General features: G+C 43.4%; 1 protein-coding gene and 1 pseudogene across 5 annotated transcripts in view; one reads left to right on the top strand and one right to left on the bottom strand.

The window, feature by feature from the left end:
- The first annotated feature begins 2964 nt into the window (after window positions 1-2964).
- The window catches only part of MARK1 (microtubule affinity regulating kinase 1), a 116190-nt gene continuing 98337 nt past the window's right edge, over window positions 2965-20817 (top strand). For all 5 annotated transcript variants that reach the window (XM_072814906.1, XM_072814904.1, XM_072814905.1 and 2 more), the window contains exon 1: window positions 2965-3089. In XM_072814906.1, the coding sequence (XP_072671007.1) occupies window positions 3039-3089 (51 nt within the window). In that variant the 5' untranslated portion in view covers window positions 2965-3038. The remainder of the gene's footprint in view (window positions 3090-20817) is intronic.
- LOC140626733 (large ribosomal subunit protein uL29 pseudogene) lies at window positions 6150-12510 on the bottom strand (annotated as a pseudogene).

Here is a 20817-nt window from a genome sequence, read left to right as displayed (position 1 = left end):
TCTATTTTGGTAGCCAGCATTATGGACTTGAGCTATCGACCTGATAAGACTCCCTTTGAATGTAGTGCCACTGTTAAAAAAAGCTATCTTTATGGATTGATTTTACTTATCTTTTTTAAGATTTTACTTATCTGACAGAGAGAGCACAAGCAGAGGGGGCAGCAGGCAGAAGGAGAGGGAGAAGCAGGTTCCCTTCAGAGCAGAGAGCCTGATGCAGGGCTGGATCCCAGGAACCTCGGATCATGACCTGAGCCGAAGGCAGGCGCTTAACCAACTGAGCCACCCTGGTGTCCTACAGATTGATTTTAAAAATAAGTATCCCTTACTATTACTATATAATTTTCGGTAAGTTTCAATATACAGCTCAGTATAGCAAACATAGCTAAGGGATTTGCCCATGACTTTTAACATACGCTTTAAAGTCTTGCAAGACACTGTGCCAGAATCTTGGCCTCTCCTTTGAGCTCTGTCTCTAATTAGCCATTAAACCTTACAGGTATAGAGAACCTTATGGAGGTGGACCTGTGGGTATCGTAACTGGCACGTGATTGAACAGAACCACGTACTCCAGTTTTCTTTTTCTATACACCATCAACCTGGTGCATCTATGATCTTAAAGAAGTCAGACACATGGACTTTTTTTTTTAATATGGAAACAAGTGTCTGTCTGAGCTAATACCAGGATAAAGACAGGATACTATGTGAATGGACATCGAAAAGCAAACTCCAAGCTAGCAGTTGAAGGAATGATTCCTATCCCAATGGGGTTGAGCGCTGTTTCACAGATTCTTGTTTATTCCCACGTTGACACAGGGACTATCGAAACACAAGGTCCTCCAGTGGCTGCAGCAGTCAACGGTGCTGCTGACACTGCATCAGCAACCCCTATAGGCAGCAGTGGCTCTAGTTGATCAGGAAAGTACAGGCTTCTGCCCTGGCAACTTCAGTACATCTTGGTGATTCAGGATCTCCGCAGAGGGACTGTGCAAGCTTGGCATCCTCAGTTATACACCATAATTCAGGATGCAGCCTTACAGTTCCAAAGCCTCAATCTTATTTGAGTAGTGGAGAGAACACCAAAGGGATCTTGTGATTTTTATTTGCTTTGCGAAATTGGGAAGTGTTTACAAGACACACTGCTACAGAAATAAATACATAGATGGTGTTCAAGAGGTGAATATTTACCAGATGATTGTTTTTTTTTTTTCAATCCTCAGAGTATCTTTGTATTTGCTATTTTGGGTCTTTTCGGAACATGTTTTAAGGGTCAAGTGTTAAATTTGCAGAAACAACCTTTAATGAGTCAGGATAAAAACCATCTGGTGCAGGGATTCTTCAAATGGATGAACTTCAGGCGAGGGGGGCGGGTAATTTCCCATCATCTTAAGATTCCCATCGGAGGCTCAGGGAAGCAGCTCAGAAATTGGGCTGTACCTCTTTTCTGTCTATTGCCCCTTTTACCTCTCTGCCCAGCCTTGCAAGGAAGCGAATGAGAAATACTGGAAAGAAGAATAGAGAGATGATAAGGGTTGGTTTTTTTAAAATCAATTATTTATTTTTTTGGTCCTAGAGGCTGAGTGTGCAAAATGTAAGCTCCCAGATAAGGCAGGGAGAAGTGGCATTGCCTTTTCGAGGGCTCCGGGGCCCTGGACAGCGCCTCGCGCGGGGATGTGTAGGGATATAAACGTGGCAGGTGGGCGGAAGGGCGAGGAAGCCACCTGGAGGAGGAGGAGGAGGAGGGGCTGGGCCAGAACCTAAGGCAGCTCCCCACCCTCCCCAAAGCAGCTCGCCTCGGCGACGCTTCCTTGTGTCCCAGGAAGTGACGATCCGTCAGTGTAGACGTCGGGACTCCGGGGCTCAGCGCCCCGGGGGTGCTGCGGGGGGCGCCGGGCCACCCCCAGCGCCGCCGCTCCCCGCTCCCCGCTCCCCGCTCCCCAGGCGGCGGGCGGCCCGGCCCGAGCATGTGCACCCCGCGGGGGCTGCGGGCGCCTCCGGGGCCGGGGGGCGGCTTTTGCGCCGTGGGCCCGACTGTTGGGGCGCCCCCGAGCCCCGCGGCCCGGCGGGCGGCGGTGGGGCCAGCTCGGGCGCGGGGCGGGGAGCGCGGGGTCAGCCCGGGGCCGGCCCCGAGGTGCGATGCACCCGCCCTCGCCGCCGCGACGGACAAAGGGGCGGCCCCCGCCCGGCAGCCCCCACGCCCGAGCCCAGTGCACGCACAAGCCCCGGAGGCTCCCGGACCGCCGAGCTCTCCCGGGGGCGGGGGCGGGGGCGGGGGCGGGGGCGGGGGCGGGGGCGGGGGCGGGGCGGCCCCGCATCCCTAATGAGGGAATGAATGGCGAGGCCCCTCGGCTGGCGCCCGCCCACCCGCCGCCGGCCGCCCAGTGCCTCGGGCCGCCGCGCGCCGCGCCCGCCGCTCCGCGCGCTGCCGGCTCGGGCCGCTCCTCCGGCGGCGGGTGGGCGGGGAGGGCGGGCAGGGCGGCGGGGAGCGCGCCGAGCAGCCGGGACGGGCGCGCCGGGAGCCGGGCCGCCGCCGCCGCCGCCGCCGCCGCCGCTGGGCCCCGGGCGCGTGGCTGCGGCTCGGCCGGGCGGCGCCGCACACCTGCGGGGGGCGCGGGGCGGCGCCGCCGGGGCCGCGGCTCCCGGGGCGCGCCGGGCGGGCTCTTGCGGGGCGAGCTCCCCGCCCGCCCCTTCCCCGCCTCCCGCTCCCCCCGCCCCTCGGCGCCGCATCCCGCCCGCCCCGCCGCCCGGCCCGCGCCCGCCGGCCGCCCTCGCCCGGAGCCCGCCCTCGCTGCCGCCCGCGTCCCCCGCCGGCGCCGCCGCCGCCGCCGCCGCCGCCGCCGCCGCCGCCGCGGGACGCGGCTCCCCCTCCCCTGCCTCCGCGGCCTCCGCCCTCGGCCCGCCGCGGCCGCTTGTTGCACCGCCCCGCGGCCTGCGGGAGCCGCTCGGCCCGCGCCCGCGCCCGCGCCCCCTTCCGCTCGCCGCGGGCCCCGCGCCCCGGCCCGGCCGGCGAGACCCCGGCCCGACCCCGCCGCCCGCCCAAGATGTCGGCGCGGACGCCATTGCCGACGGTGAACGAGCGGGACACGGAGAACGTGAGTAGCCGGGGCCGCCCCCCACCCCACGCCTCCCCGGGGGGAGCCGCGAGCCCCGAGCCCCAGCCCCGAGCGCGCCGCGGCGCCGCCTGCACCTGGAGCCCCGCGCCCCGCGCAGCCCCCGCGGCGCATCCAGCCGCGTCCGCGCCGCCGGCCGCCCGCAGGGCGAGGGCGAGGGCGCGGGCATCCCGGCCCCGGCCCTGCCCCCCGGCCCCCGGCCCCCGGCGCTGCCCCGTGACTCTGCTCTTTGTCGCCCCGTGTCCCACTTCGGGTCGCGGGTCGCGGGCCGCGCCGGGGGCAGGCGGCGGCGGCGGCGGAGCGCGCGGGGCCGAGGCGGTGCAGCCGAGCTCCGCGGGGGGCGGGGGGCGGGAGCGGCGGTCCCCGGACGGCCTCGGCGGCCCGGGTCGGGCGGAGACGCCCAGGAGCCCGCGGAGGCCGGCGCCTTCCCGTCCTCTGCCTCCAGCCAGAGCTGACAATTCAGGGCAGGTTTTACTTTAACCACCTCTCCCCCTCCTCCTCCTCCTCCTCCTCCCCCACCCCCCTCCTCCGAGTGTCACACGGTGCGTTTCTTTGAAGGAAGGCTTTTTCTGCATCTTTGATCAAATTGCCCTCCGGAGTTGTTTTATCTGGATGCAGATGCCCCTGGGGGTTCAACTCGGAGGCCGGGATCGGTTGTATTCCCACCTTCTGAAAAGTACAAGAGTGTGTGTGTGTGTGTGAGTGTGTGAGTTTCTTTGTAGAAAAGGTCCCCCCCCACCTCTATTTTTATTTTTTTATTTTTATTTTTTTTTGACCCTCTTGACTTGTGCATAGGGCCTGGGCTGATTTTCCGAGCGGGTTTAGAAGGAGCTGGAGGGTACCCAGTTTGGGGGGCTGTGCAGTCCCGGCTGGTTGTGTGGTTGGCTCCGACTCCAGCCCCTGGTGTAGCAGTGCCCGTCGCAGGGTTGGCAAAATAAGATCCCAAGTGCTCCTGCGTCCTTAGACAAAAGGTACGAGGGCGAAGATAGCAGCAGCTCACCTCTGAAGCGTCGGCGGCTGGAATAAACAGACTGTTTCATCTCGGGCGAGTAGGGGAACGCAGACACTCAATATAATCGCGGCAAAGGGGGAAGAAATCCTAGCAAGAGACTATTGTTAGAAGAGCTGGGAAGGTATTTCAGAGCGTGCTTTTGTCCTCCCTGGTATCGTGCATGGAAAATGCACAGTGTGAGGCAGCTGCTGCCTGAGCGTGAATTACAACTTGGTCTTGCAGCCCAAACTGTGTGTGTGTGTGTGTGTGTGTGTGTGTGTATTTTTTTTTTTTTTAAATACATCATGGATGCGTAATTTTGACGGAGAGGTTGAAGGTCGGTCAGGGGAAAAGATGAAAAATTTGGTGGCAGTTGATCTTAAAGTCGAGTTTTTGAAACAGAAGGTCTGCATCAGCAACTCTGAAAAGATCCCCCTCAGTGTGTCATTTCGGTGTGAATGAAAAGTAACAGGGAGGATGACCTCTGTTTTTATTAGCGGAACACTTGTGTTGTTAACCTAGGAAGAGTGGAAAAATACATTGTTTTTATTTTCTTTTGGGGGTTTTGAATAGTAGAGCTCTTCCCATACTTGCATGAATAAGGTACTTTTTAAGGATATGAGGTACAGGCTAGGAATAGGCATCGAGGAATAGTACAAAATGCAGCATCACGTGTAAGACCCTCCCCCCCTCAAAAAAAAAAAAAAACCCGGTGGATTTTTAAGCTAAGCAATAACCCTGTGATAAATTTTGTTGTACCTGCCGAAAATAATTATGCCGTAGAAACTCATTTGCTCTGGTTCTGAACGTGTTATTTCAAAGTCACTTTGATGGTCTTGTCCCCTGCCCTTGGGTTGTACGTGAACTGTATCTCCATGTAGCTTACTCTATCCAGTTCTCATTTTCTCCTACTTGCCTGATACCTCCCAATTTGGGGAAGCACCTACTACACTGTGGCTGTTGGTTCATCAGTAAATGTGCACCCAGCTTTGTTTTTGAGCTGGAAGGGACACAGAAGTATTATCTAAGATAAGGCCTCTCCCCTCAAGGAGCTCACGGGAAAAGTAAACATAATCCCAAACAAACAGTGTACAGTAGAAAACTGCATAAATAGGGCTAAGCTGGTTTGTAAGTGCCATAGGAGTTTATCAGAGGGACCACCAGGGATGGCCATTAAGTCATTGTTGGTGTCTCTCTCTATCCTCGGGTTAGCAGTAAATGTCATAATCCATTCTGACTTACCCTCTCATCAGTGAGATAAAGAACACACCTGCTTGTTTGCCAGTATATTAATGCAGTTGTATGGCATTCAAAACGTACATTTGTTTGTGGTCGTTTTCAGTTCAAGTGACAGTTTTAAAGATTGTTGGGAAAATTTATATTCATATGACCATAAAGACTTCCAGATCCTTTGTAATATCAAGGACATAACTAAAAACGGTCTAACACTGCTAGAAGTGTTTTGACTTAAGCAGATACGGCACTCTACAAAACCATCTTTGTATTGTCATTTGCAGTTAATATGAAATTTTGTTTATGTGAATGTATTTGGATTTTGTATCCTTGGGAATGTATATACCCCCCATATATGTCGCTAATATATGTTGAGGATACATTAGGGCTTTCAAAAGAGGAGTGTTCAGCCCTGATCTCCTGTTACTACTGCGGTATGTAGTAGTAGCTTTTCTTTCAGAACATTCTGTGTGCACTTCTTCAGGAGTTATGAGATGAAGGATTTGTGTGTTGATAGGCCTGAATCGGCTAAGTCCCACAGAATAACCGATGATGATAATGCAATAAGCACTTCATGGTCAAGTAGAAAAGGTGGAAAAGATACGTTACAGGTCATAGAATTAATTTATGCAAAATGTGTTTGATGTCAGATTGTAAAGAGTCCAGAGAAAGAATGGATGTTTGAAATTTTTTTTTCTTCTCTTAGATTATACTTGGATAGTTCTAGCGTGAATGTGGATAACATATTACCATTACTCTTAGGTACTTTGAAATGAAGCAAGATATACTTGTTTTTCCGTGTTTTAGGAAAACTCTCGTTACGCCGATTTTTTTTCTGGATCCAAAATGCCCAGACCAGCTTTCTGTGGCGAAATTTTAATCAGTATGAAGAAAATTGATTTGACCCCTTCTTGGGATGCTTTGGTTAAATTTATTGAGAATCTTTTAATAATAAAACTCTTGAAGGTGATTCTTTTGATCTGAAACTACCTCTGATGACTATCACAAGTGCTAGTGGATCTACGGTGGCCATCAGTACTGTGTCCTATGGGAATCGGTGTTCACGATGTGAAAGGCAGAAGAAAAGCGTGCCTTTGCCACTACCCTTGGGTTGCTCAGGACTCTGTGTGTGCCACACAGGTCACTGCGTACTTATCACACTGTGTTCTAATCGCCGACTTACTTTGTCCCGTTTATTTTGTATCCCCAGCACCCAGCACAGTGACTGGTAGTAATGTGTAACACATCAGTGCTAGAACATTCCCCTTTTGGATTTTTTTCATTTATCATCAAAATACCTTAGGGACACTGGGAAGGGTAAGCATTGCATGCTACACGCAAAGGGAGAAGCCTTCAGAAGGTTAAGTGGTTATCATCTCTGACATCTTCCACTGTTGCTTCTTGGAGGTGCATTTTTGGTTCGTTTTGGTTTTGTCTTAGGAATTTTATTTTTTATTTATCTTTTTTTTTTTTTAGATTTTATTTATTTATGAGGGACATAGAGAGGCAGTGACATAGGCAGATGGAGATGCAGGTTCCCTGCAGGGAGCCTGATGTAGGAACTCGATCCCAGGACCCCCGGGATCGTGACCTGAGCCAAAGGCAGACAGACGCTCAACCACTGAGCCACCCAGGTGCCCCTGTCTTAGAAATTTTAAAAGAATATCCGAAATGGTACGAGGAAGAACAGGCTATGCTGTGCTCATCTCTGTTTTGAACCTGTGCCATTTTGTCCATCTGGAGTGCCCTGCTCTTTCCCCCTTATCCCCAACTCACAAATCCTTTATGGTGTGACTCATCTTTCTAAGAAAAATTCTGAATTGGTTATAGCAAGTACTGCTGTGTGCTGGAGCTGAACATCTGTCTTTGTATGACCCACACTACTGGTCTCCAAGGTGAGTGTGCAGGACAATCCATTGTGAGAAAAACATCACTGCCTCCTGTTTCTCTCTGGCCAAAATGCTATTATGAATTCCTACTACTACTACTTTCTTCTTTCTTCTTCTTTTTAAGGCCCAGGTTGTTAAAATCAACCCTGTGGTGGGGATTAAGATGGTGGAGGAGTAGGGGGACTCTAAGCTTGCCTCCTCCCCTTAAATAACAGCTAGAATTAGCCACATGGTTTTTAAATTTTTTTTTTTTTTTAACCATTTCTTCCTCCTTCTCAGACTTTCTTTTGGGGGTTGTTTTCCCTTTGCCCAATGAATGCCTTGAAGTTCTTTTAGTAAAGGATTGTTAGTCATAAACTTTCTTTTTTTAAATCTGAAATATATTTTGCCCTTATTATTCAATGATAGTTTTGCTCAGTCTCCAATTCTAAGTTGACAGCTATTTTCATTCATTGTTCCAAAGATAGTATTCTGTGGTCTGCTGATTTCCATGGTTTCTGTTCAGAAGTCATCTGCCATTAACTAGGTGATCTTTTCCATCTGTCTTTTTAAGATTCTGGTTTTTCTTTAGGTGTTGGACTTTCAATACAGTGTATTTAGGTTTTTGTTTTGTTTTGTTTTGTTTGTTTGTTTTTTAAGAAAGGGAAATAGAATAGGGAGGAGGGGCTTCACACAGGGCTTGGTCTCACAACCCTGAGATCATGACCTGAGCCGAAATCAAGTTAGACACTTAACCAGCTGAGTCACCCACATGGCCCTGTGATGGATTTCCTTTTTTCCTTCTTGCTTCTTATGTCTGTGATTTCCTGTCTGATTAGTTCTAGATACTTATCAACTATTATCTTTTTGAACCTTGTTTCTGCTCATTTAGAGGTTCATTTGAGGACTCTGATTCAATTCTGTTAGGCCATAACTCCTCCATGTGCCTTAACTTCTCAATCATTTTTCCCATGAGTTCATTGCCTGTCTGTACTACAAGCTGCATGATTTGTTTGATTTATAATCTGTGGATTTATCTCTTTCATCAGTTCTACAGTCAGTCATTCTCTCTTTAAATATTAATTTCTTTCGGTTCTCTGATTAGATACGTTAAAATTTCTCATTCTACCCTACATATGTCTTAAACTCTCATTTCTTCCCCCATCTCATTGTTTCTCTGTACTACAATGTATAGTATAATCTGCAGTGCAGTTATGGTATGTAATGTTTAGATTTTATCTTTCAGTTGGCTAAATCTCTTCTGCTGTATTTAAATCACTATTAATTCCTCTGTCAAATTTGTGTTAAATTGTAGTAAAAAAAAAAAACCCCACCACATAGCATGAAATCTTTTTTTTTTGAAAGATTTATTTATTTATTTATTCAGAGAAAAAGAGAGAGAGGGAGAGAGAAGAGAGAGAGAGAGAGAGAGGCAGAGACACAGGCAGAGGAAGAAGCAGGCTCCATGCAGGAAGCCCAACATGGGATTGGATCCCAGGTCTCCAGGATCACACCCTGGGCTGCAGGCAGCGCTAAACCGCTGCGCCACCAGGGCTGCCCTGCATGAAATCTCTCTTAATAAACTTCTAAGCATACAGTAGGTGTTGTTAACTGTAGGCATACAGCAGATCTCTAGAGCTTTTTCATCTTGCATGACTGAAACTTTATACCAGGGAATAGCAACTCCCCATTTTCCTTTCTCTCCAGCCCCTGGCAACCACAGTTCTACTCTCTGCTCTTATAAGTTTGCATTACATACCTCATTTAAGTGGAATCATGCGATTCAGTCTTTCTATGATGGGCTAATTTTACTTAGTGTAATATCCTTAGGGTTCATCCATAATAAAGCATGACACAATTTCTTTCCTTTTTATGGCAGAAAAATTGTCCATTGAATGTATATAATAAATTTCTTTATCCATTGACGTACATTTGGGATGTTTTCATGACTTAGCAATTGTGAATAATGCTGCATTGAACATGAGATTGCAAATATCTTCTTGAGGTCCTGACTTAAATTCTCTTGAATAAATATCTGGAAGTTGATTATATGTTATATGTTATGTTTATAACATAACTTATATGTTATATGTTAGCTCTACTTTGAATTTTTTGGAGGAACCTCCATGTTGTTTTCCATAATGGCTGCACCATTTTACATTCAAACCAACAGTACCCAAGGGTTCCAATCTGTCCACATCCTTGTCAACATTTATTATTGTCTGTTTTGTTTTTTGATGTTGGCCATCCTTATACATGTGAAGTGATAGTCTCATTGTGATTTTGATTTGCATTTCTCTTGATGATTAGTGATGTCAAGCATCTTTTCATATACTTGTTGACCATTTATACATTTCCTTTGGAGAAATGTCTAATCAAGTCCTTTGTCCATTTTTAAAAATCCGAATTGTAAGAATTCCCTGCATATTTCAGATATTAATCCCTTTTCAGGTATATGGTATAAATGTTTTCTTCCATTCTGTAGGTTGTCTTTTCACTGTGAAGAATGTTTCCTTTGCTTTGCAGAAGCTTTTTAGTTTGATGTAGTCCCATCTGTCTATTTTTCTTCTTTGGTCTTGATTGCCTGTGTTTTTGGTGTTATATTCAGGACGTCATTGCCATGATCAATGTGATGAAGCTTTCCCCGTATGTTTTTTTTTAAAGAATTTTATAGTTTCAGGTGTTATGTTTAAGTCTTTAATGCACTTTTGAGTTAATTTTTGTGTATGATATAAGCTAAAAGGTCCAATATCATTCTTCTCCATGCAGAGGTCTGGTTTTCCCAGCACCATTTATTGAAAAGACCATCCTTTCCTACTTTGTGTATTTTTGGTACTCTTATCAAAGATCATTTGACCATATATACAAAGATTTATTTCTATTCCACTGGTCTATATGCCTGTCTTTACACCAGTGCCATACTGTTTTTTGTATTGTAACATTGTAATATGCTTTAAAGTCATAAGTGTGAGGCCTTCATCTTTGTTCTTTCTCAAGATTGTTTTGGCTATTCAGGGTCCTTGTGGCTCCATGTGAATTTTAGGATTGTTTTTTCCTGTTTCAGTTAAATATGGAATTGGGGTTTTGTTAGAGATTATGTTGATCTGTAGATCTCTTTGGGTAGTATGGACATTTTATCAATATTACATCTTCCAAAACATAAACACAGGATGTCGTTCCATTTATATGTGTCTTCTTTAATTTCTTTTAGCGATGTTTTGTAGTTTTCAGTGTACAAGTCTTTTGCTTCATCGGTTAAATTTATTCCGAAATATTTTACTCTTTCTGATGCGCTTATAAATGAAGATTGTTTTCTTTTCACATCATGTGTTGCTAGTGGATAGAAACACAACTGATTTTGTTTGCTGATTTTGTAGCCTGTACCTTTATTGAATTAATTTATAATTCTAACAATTTTGGGGAATTTTTTGGTAGAAGTCATAGAGTTTTCTACATATAAGATCATGGTATGTGCAAACAGAGCTACTTTTACTTCTTCCCTTCCATAGTGTATGGCTTTTGTTTCTTTTTCTTGCCTACTTGCTCTGGCTAAGATTTTTAGCACTATGTTGAATGTAAAGCAAAAGGGGGCATCCTTGCCTTGTTTTTGATCACAGAAGATAAGCTTTCAGTTTTCACCACTGAGTATGATGTTAGCTGTGGACTTTTCATATGCGGTATTGCTTATGTTTCTTCTATTCCTCATTTGTTGAGTCTCTTTTATGATAAAAAGATATTGATGTGTTGTCTGCATCAATGGAGATGAGCCTGTGTCATCATTTGTTCTGTTAATGAGGTGTATTACCTATGATTACTGATTACCTTTGATTTACTGATTACCTATGTTGAACCATCCTTGTATCCTAGGATGCCCCTTGGTCATCATGTATGATCCTTTTAATGTGCCATTAAATTTGGTTTGCTAATATTTCACTTAGGATTATTACATATATTCATCAAGGTTATTGCCCTGTGATTTTCTTTTAGTGTCTTTTTCTGGTTTTGGCATTAGAGTAATGCTGGCCTCATACAAACAGTTTCCCTCTCTTCATTTTTTGGAAAAGTCTAACAAATGGTCAGTCATTTGGGGTTGATTCTATTTTAAGTGTTCATTAGAATTTATGAGAAAGCCATTGAGTCCTGGGCTTTTCTTTGTTGGAAAGTTTTTGATTACTGATTCTTTTTCTTCACTTTTTGGTCTGGTAGGTTGCATGTTCGTGGGAATTTCTCCATTTCTTCTAGGTTATCCACTTTGTTGGCATATAATTATTTAAGGTAGTTTCTTGCTATCCTTTCTAGTTCTGTGACATCAGTTGTAATGTTTCCTCTTTTACCTATGATTTTAATTTGGTTCTTTCTCTCTCTCTCTCTCTCTCTCTCTTTTAGTCTAGCAGGGATTTTTTCATTTGTTGATATTTAAAAAAAAACAACTCTATTGACTTTTTTCTATTTTTCTATTCTCTACTTCATTTATTATTACTATAATCTGCTGTAATTCCCTTCTGTTAATTTTAGGGTTAGATTTTTCTTTTTTGTAGTTTTTTTTAAAAGATTTTATTTATTTATTCATGAGACATGTGCACACACACACACACACAGAGGCAGAGACACATGCAGAGGGAGAAGCAGGCTCCCTGCAGGGAGCCTGACGTGGGACTTGATCCCTGGTCTCCAGGATCATGCCCTGGGCTGAAGGCAGCGCTAAACTGCTAAACCACTAAGCCACCCGGGCTGCCCTTTTTTTGTAGTTTTTTGAGGGGAATTTTGAGAGTGTTCCCTTTTTTTTTTTTTTTAATGTAGGTTTTTATTGCTATGAACTTCCCACTTAGTCCTACTTCTGCTGGATCCTGTAAGTTCTTGTGTATTGTTTTCTTTCTTTTCTCCAGAGTGTGTGTGTGTGTGTGTGTGCGTGTGTGTGTGTGTGTGTGTTATCGATGCTGAGGCTTTTACTCTGTACTACCACACAGGGTGTAGTGGCTCCTTCCCCTACTGCTTCTTAGTCTTCAGGTTTTCTTCCTGTTTGTTCAGCTTGAGGCACATGGCACATGGCCTTCTTGGGCCACACATCCAGGGGCTTGTACTTCTTACCCTTGTAGAATTTCCTGAGGTTCTCTTTTGGAGTCTGACTGATGAAGGTGAGGACATGGGCAATGGATTTGCGAACAGGTTGGATCTTGGACAGTTTGGAAGCCATGTCGCCTGTTGCTTTGATGATCCACAAGTGGGACAGCTCCACCTTCAGATCTTCCACCTGTTTAAGCAACTCCTCCTTTATCATGCTGCAGAGGTTTTGAGTCTTGATTTTGGCCATTTCTGCACAATCTGCCACCACTGCCAATGGAAAGAGGAGTGTATATTGTTTGTATTTGTCTCAAGATATTTTCTAATTTCTGTTTTGATTTCTTCCTGACCCAGTGGTTATTGAAGAATATGTTGCTTAATTTTCACATATTTTCCAGTTTTCTTCTGTTACTGGTTTCTAGTTGCATAAGATTAGTCTGGATAAGATACTGAATATGATCTCAGTATTACTAAGTTTGTAAGATTTTGTTTTGTGACCTGACAGGTGCTCTATTGTGGAGAATGTCTATATGCATTTGATAAAAATGTGTTCTTTTGCTCTTCAGTGAAATGTTCTAAATATGTCTGTTAGGAACATTCAGTCTATAGTGTTGTTTAAGTCCTTGGTTTTCTTCTTGATACCTGTCTGGATGGTCTACCTATTATTGAAAATTAGGTTAATGAAATTTCCGACTGTTACTGTGTTGCTGTCTATTTCTCTCTCCACTTCTGTCATTGTTTGCTTCATATATTTTAAGTGCTCTGATTTGGGTCTTTAAATTTCTTTCATTGTTATATCTTCCTGGACAGTTGACCCTTTTATCACTACATAATGCTCCTATTTGTTTTCTCCCTGTCCTGTAGTTTTTTTTGTTTGTTTGTTTGTTTTGCCTTTCTTTTCTTTTTTTTTTTTTTTTTAATTTATGATAGTCACAGAGAGAGAAAGAGAGAGAGGCAGAGACATAGGCAGAGGGAGAAGCGGGCTCCATGCACCGGGAGCCCGATGTGGGATTCGATCCCGGGTCTCCAGGATCGCGCCCTGGGCCAAAGGTAGGCGCTAAACCGCTGCGCCACCCAGGGATCCCTGTTTTGTCTTTCTTAAATCTCTTGCTGTCTTCCTGTGTGTGTGTTGATTTTTTTTTTATAGTGACATGCTTTGATTTCTTTTTCATTTTCTTTTGTGTATCTTCTCTAGGTATTTTCTTTGTGCTTACTAATTTTACAATTATAGCATTCTGTTTTAAGCTGGTAGCATTTTACATAAAACATTTTACAATTATAACAATCTGTTTTAAGCTGATAGCAGCTTCAATCTCATACAGAGATTCTGCTTTTACTTCTTCCTCCCCCACACTTTGTATTGTTGTTGTCACAAGTTACATCTTTTTGTGCTGTGTATCCATTAACATTTTATATAGTTTTATAAATACTTTTATCTTTTAGCTTGCCTACCAGAATTAAAATTACTTACATGCCATTGTTACATTATTTTAGTACTCTGTATTTGTGTATATATTTCTTACTAGCAGTGAAGTTTATATTTTTATATGCTTTTTATGTGGCTGTTTAGTGTCTTTCTGCTCAACTTGAATGACTCCCCCTATGCATTTCTTGTAAGGCAGGTCTAGTGGTGATGAACTCTTAGCTTTTATTTATCTGTGAATAAAAATTTATTCCTTTTTGAAGGATAGTTTTGCTGGATATAGTATTCCTTGCTGGCAAGTTCCCTCCCCTCCTCTCCCCGGCAGCTCGAATATTTTATTGCACTCTTTCCTGATTTGTAAATTTTCTGCTGAAAAATCTGCTAATAAGCTTATGAGAGTTCCTTTATTCATGACAAGTAACTTTTATCTTTCTGCTTTCAAAATTATGTCTTTGACTATTTGATTATGTGTTTAGGTGTAGACATTTTTGGATTCATCCTGTTAATTGCTTGAATCTGGAAATCTGGATGACTTTTTCCTTTCTCGTATTTGGGAACTTTTCATTTTTTGGGAAAAAAAAAAAACTTTCCTTCTCTCTCTCTTTTTTTTTTCTGGGACTCCCGTAATGCATATTTTTATTCTTCTGACGGTATCTTGTAATTCCTTTAGGCTTTCTTCATTCTTTTTTCTTTTATTGTTGTTATTGTTGTTCCTGTGACTGGACAGTTTCAAATAAATATTCACATTTGCTCATTCTTTCTTCTGCTTGATCAAGCCTATGATTGAACCTCCCTAATTAAATTCTTAAATTGAGCTCCAAAATTTTTGTTTGGTTGTTTTTTATATTTTCAGTTTCTTAGCTGAAATTCTCATTTTGCTCATGTATCCTTTTGTGACCTCATTGAGCATCTTTATGTCAATCATTTCAGATTCTTTACCAGTAATACATATACCTCTGTTTCTTTAGTGTTGGTTTTGGAAATGTAATTTCTTCCTTCAGTTGGGACATTTCCCGTTTCTTTGGGGTTTTTTTTGTTTTTGTTTGTTTGTTTGTTTTTTTATACCAAACCCTTTCCTTTTTATTCATTCAAAAGAGTCCAATGCACAAATGTCAAATATGAGCACTGTCATTTTTTTTTTCTCGGAAGAGGGAATCCCCTGTTTCTTTGTGTTCCTTATAACTGTGTTGATGTCCACACATTAAAAAAAAAAAAAAAATAGGCTACCTCTCCCAGTCTCTCTACACTGGCTTCATTCTGGAAAGATTGTCACTATTCGGTCCAGCTGGAGAGTCTCAGGGCTCTCAAACCTTTTCTATAGCTGAGTCTTTTCTGGACACATGCATGTAGATTCCTGAGTAGAGGGATTTCCTGGTTTCATTTTTTAGGAGCCATAATTGCTTGCTTCCTTTGGTATCTGCCTGTTGTACTGTGGTTTCTCTGAAGGAGCAGCACACTGAGCAGCTTGCTTTGTTTTTAGCATACCCCAGGCACCTAGCAAATGGAGGTTCCCATCAGCACCCTGTGTTGCACTAAACTAGCAGTATGTTGGATGCATGTTCCACTCTTCTCTTTCTCCATTGCTGAATTTTTAATTTCATGAATTTTACTTCTCATTTCTAAAAGTTTTAACTTCTTTCTGTCAAACCAGTCTGACCTATTTTATAGTCTCTTGGTCTTTGTTTATTTTTGTGATTTCATCTTCATTTCCTTAAGCATTTAACATATAGTTATTTACTTCCTATATCTGGAAATTCCATTATATGGAGTCCCTGAGGCTTTAGCTTTACTGTTTGTATCTGTTAATTCTCATTCACTGTGGCTTGTTTGTTGCTGTATTTGCTGATCTTTGTGGGTAAACTCACATTTGCCTGATTTTTATCTGTGTGAAATGTGGGGGTCTAAATTGAGGACACCTTCCTCCAGAGAGGGTTTGTTTTGCTCCTACTGATCTGGGACTTTTTTTTTTTTTTAAAGATTTGTTTTAAATAATCCCTACTCCTCATGTGGGACTCAAACTTAAAACCCCAAGATTAAGAGTCACACACTTTACTGACTGAGCCAGCTAGGAGCCCCTGTCCTGGGACATTCTAGTTTCCTAAAGGGTTCTCAAGTCAACGAAGGAGTTTAAGTTCTCCAACCTTGTAGTGAGTCCAAAGCTTAGTATTTGGATCCCAGGGCAGTACTGGATTTTGTAGTTGTTTTCAGCTGGAGCTTTTTAGTGTTTATTTTCCCCTTGGATGTTTCTCTTCAAGCCCAGCAGTAAACTTTTAAAAAGCATGTCTTATTTTGGAGAACCTTCACATTATCTTGTCTACTATGGAAAGACTAGAATAAAATGGGTATCCAGAAGCATCCATACTTATGTGATTTTACTACCTTAAATTATACATCATTTCTGAATTTCTCATCTGCACCCTTAAAAATGTGGACAACTTTCTAACTTGTGTATAAATCTTCTAGATCAAAAATCTTAGTAGATTTTGGAAACCATTTGATACGGTTCTTAAAATGGTTAGTTTTCAGAAATTGCTGATTGTCCTCAGGAAGGTGCCTACTAACATGACTTTTTCTTTTTTTAAGATTTTATTAATTTATTCATGAGAGACACAAAGAGAGAGGCAGAGGCATAGGCAGAGAGAGAAGCAGGCTCCCTATGAGGAGCCTGATGCAGGACTCAATCCTAGGACCCCGGGATTGTGACCTGAGCCAAAGACAGATGTTCAGCTACTGAGCCACGCCATGTCAGGCGCCCTTACTGACATGACTTTTGTAAAAAATTTTCACATAAATGGTGGATTGATTGAAATATGAATACAGCCCTTGAAGTCGAGTGTCAACATAAACTGAACTTAGAATCAGCCCTTCAGATCTCAGTATCACAAGTTAAGCCAAGATTTTAAAAATCAGTAAATATATTAATATTGCATAATGGTGTTTTACTAATCACTGAGAAGTTTGTACCATTGAGGGATCCCTGGTTGGCTCAGTGGTTTAGCGCCTGCCTTCAGCCCAGGGCGTGATTCTGGAGTCCCAGGATCGAGTCCCACATCGGGTTGCCTGCGTGGAGCCTGTTTCTCCCTCTGCCTGTGTCGACGCCTCTCTCTCTCTCTCTCTCTCTCTCTCTCTCTGTTTCTCTCATGAATAAATAAATCTTTTTTAAAAAAGTTTGTACCATTGAAATTTAATAATATTTCCAAAATTTTCATCTTTTTAATGTTATGTGTTTTAATGGAATACATGTGTAATTTATGTCAGTATTCCTGTAGTAGCCCATACTTAAAACTTTTAAAGATGAGGGTACTTGGTCTAAAGTTTGGAGACCATTCTATACAACAGAATTTATCATTGTTTTGGAATTCTCTGTGAGTAAACTTTTTCTTTCTACCTAAATTGAAAATACTTTGAGGTCAGGAACTACTTTCAGTATTATTTCTGCGTATCCTATATTACTTCCCATAGTATTTAGCATATTTTTGGCATTCAACAATTTAATAAATCAAGATCTAGTTTATTCATTTATCCTTTAGTGAGTTTATGAGCCAGCTTGGGAGACCATTTCGAATTTACCCTCCCTAATCCCTCCTCTGTCCCACTCTGTTGATACTCAGTTTCTCTAGGGTGAGATCCAGGAGTCTCTCTTTTTCAACCTTGCAGTTAATTCTTTTTTTTTTCTCTTCGCAGTTATTCTCTGACTTGGCGTTGGAAAAAAACATTGATTTATGTGATGATGATGATGATAATAGCACTATAATAAATCTCATTTTTTGGTTAAAATGAAAAAAAGGCCTTTTGCCCGTTAATATCATAGAAAGTAGGGTGGGAGAAGTGATCCATCATTCCTTTCAGTGGGGGGTGACAGCAGTAGGAAACAACAGGGAATTGTCTGTCTCAGAGGTAATAAGGTACACGTGTGTGGCATTTGTAGGTGTAAGATTGAGGAAGGAGGTAATGAGGAATTTCATATTCTTCCTTTTCTGGCTTTATGTGGTTAAACCATATTGAGGGAGGTGGTGGCAGCAAAATCAGAGTTCACAGTACGGTGCCCTTTCTTCTGAGAAAGTAGTATTTAATACTGTTTTGACCACTGTATCAGTTTAGTTCAGGTTGTAAACCAGCCAGAAGTTGAGCAACAATCCAAAGTTTTAATGAACTACCTATAAAGGTTATAGTAATAGGTTTATTTTAAATCTTGAAAGCATGCCCACCTTTCATTTTGTGATCAACAGTGCTACTTTCACAATTTCAAAAGAGAGTTTGCTTTTATTTCCTTTCCTATTTGCTTCATTTCAATTGGAGATGAGAGGGATACAAAGGCAAATGAAACCTGTTCCTGCTCTGGAGGGACTCAGAGCCTGACCGGGGAGATAGACGCAGAGACAAACCAGCACAGTAGAAAGTTACAGTCCTTGTCAATCTGAGTGATCAGGACACAGAATAAAGAAGGAAAGGGGAGGGGGAAGGGACGCTCAGGAAAGGTTCACGGCCTTTGAACTAAGACTTGAAAGATAAATACTCCTTTGCCAGGTGGCTCTGTGGAAAGGAGAATACTGGACTGAAGGAATATCATGCACGGAGGCTGGGGAGGGGGGGGTCATTGGTTGAGAGGAGGGGGTTGTAGCCTCAGGGGGAGCCGTTAGGGAGAGGACCAGGCAGGGACTGTGAGCCTCAGCAAGAACTGGGGGGCGGGGGGGTAGCCCTTAGACACTTAAGGGCCAACGTGATTAGATTTGTATTGTGTATGTGCTTGAGGGTTTTAGAAACATGCTAGTTTTTAAATTTAGTGACCTCGGGCTCTGGGCCGACTCAGTTGGTAGAGCGTGTGACCCTCGATCTTGGGATTGGGGAGTTCAAGCCTCACACTGGTTTTGGAGGTTACTTAAAAATAACACCTTTAAAAACAACTTTGAAATAAATTTTGTCTCCCGCATTCGCAAGATCCACAATAGAGCTTTGAGTACGGTATTTATACAAACGTGGTCTGGCACCTCAGGAGAAGGACTTAGCAAAGGGAAGATGCCAGTGCCCAAGACTCCCTCCTTGGTAGGCTCCTCTGAGCCTTGTCCCCAACCAGGTTTTCACTTTGGCCTTCAGACACGCATCTGCCCTGTCCTCGAAGGGGCTGCAGGCCCAGTCTCAGCCAGGAATTCTAAGTCGGTTAGGGAGAGCCCCGGCTCCCTGATGGCTGACCACCTGGGTGTCCAATCAAGTTCCTGATCGCCCCCCTCGCTGGTGTCCCCTGTCGAGGTTGTTGGCCTGCCTTCAGCCAGCGTCCTCGTAGGCCAGTTTAGCAGCAGTTCCCTGACTCTGCGGGCTCGTCTTAGGAACTTTCCATCCACTCCCCTCCTTGCCTGGTGCCTCCACGCTCAGTCCCCAGCTGTCATCACTGATTCAGAACTAATCTCTCTCCCGATCTCAATACCTGTTGCAATAATCTTAAATAGAGCCTTCCTTACCATTTAGCAAGTGTCAGAATAATTACTTCTTTAACGCCGGTTAAGGAAAGATTCCTGTCTCGTAGTGAAATCCCAAACACAGTTTGCTGTGATGGTATGTACTGGGAGTGCGGTGAGAGAAGCCCACAGTAACCATGAAAGTGTTAGTAGAGCAGAAAGTAGAGCCTCTCCAGACTTAGGGCAGAAGGATAGTGTGACATAAAGGGACTAGGACAGGGATTTAGCAAAGGCTGGGGGTGGTGATTCATTATTCTCTCATGCTGTCCTGTCTGTGATTTTGATAGACGTGGCGACTGCATTTGACCTGAGGGGGATGATTATTTAGCCAGTTTATCTTGGGTCAGTCATTTAACCTCTCTCTGTTCCTTCTGATGATTACTGGTACATCTCATTTTGCTACTTACCTATAAACCTGGAGTGCTCTTTTCTTGTAGAGATTATTTATTACCTGAACAGCAAGCACTATTAAATCATGCCACAGATCCTCCTGGCCACTCTAAATTCTTTCTGATTTCTGCTTAAATAGCAAAAACTAGAAGGAAATAAGTTATGTACCAGTGGCCACTTGTGTAAACCCGGGGAAATCACTCTTCAGTAAATTCTTAAACATGAGTGTCCAAAGGACATGCTAAGTAAGGAAGCCTTGAGGAAAGAAGGTTGATACCAACTTGGGTGATTGATTACCTCTGCCTTTATCTTTTCCCTCCCTCTCCAGGAGGGGAGAGAAATCAAGGGGAGGGAAGAGTATGTCTGGAAGGAAGGAGACTCTGTTCTCTGTTCAGTCACAGGTGAATTCCTTACCACGCTACTGGTTCTATCTCGTATGTGCTTTGTGACGGTACTTTAAAACTATACCATGATTTCCTAAAACCTGTCCCACATACTATGCTGCAAACTGCCTGAGACCAAGAACCCTGGTTCTGATTCCCATGTCAACCCAGCCGTGGCATCTGGCATAATTGACTTTCAGAAGTTTTCAGAACTGCTTGCTGTGTTACGTAAAAAACAGCAAGAAAATGTCAGTAAAATGCATTCCCCCCCCCCTTTTTAAGTACTTTAGCACCGTCCTTTGCATGTAATAGCTGCTTGATGGGTGTTTAGTAAATATATACAATTAAGATTCACTCATTCTTTGGAAAATTCTGAAGTACTTTAAGAATCTGAGATGGTGCTGTGTAGATACAGTATTTGCTTTTTACATTCTGGTCATTTTTCTTATGAACGTCTGAGGGGTTTTACAGGGAGATTTCCTTTCACTCCTGGTATTCATGTTCATAACTTAAAGTCATCAGTTAAATTTTTATTGTACTTTAAAAAATTTATGCAGAAAGTGTATTGACATTTAAGTTGATATGATTATTAGCTTATGTTAGAGAATAATTACTGGATTTTGTTAGATTTTCTAAATATATTAGAACCCGAAGGTCTTAGAATAAAGCTTTGACTACTAGAGTGTTAAATTAAATCAAATCTAATGATTTAAAGAACAAACATCCATTGTAATTTCTGGCATGAGTTTGCTGTTAGGTTTTTGTGCTCATGGGAGTGAAAGAACTAGGAAGTTTCTGAAAGAATTTAATACCTTATTTTTAGATATAATTTAAGCAGATGTTTTCTTTTTATCCCCTGGGGGCTCAGTCGTGTTAGCTCTTAATATCTTCTGGCAAGCAGTAGTGAA

The sequence above is a fragment of the Canis lupus genome, chromosome 38 (genome assembly GCF_048164855.1).
Source record: "Canis lupus baileyi chromosome 38, mCanLup2.hap1, whole genome shotgun sequence".
Taxonomy (NCBI): domain Eukaryota; kingdom Metazoa; phylum Chordata; class Mammalia; order Carnivora; family Canidae; genus Canis; species Canis lupus.
The sequence above is the reverse complement of the archived record's forward strand: the minus strand, read 5'-3'. Positions and strand labels throughout refer to the sequence as shown.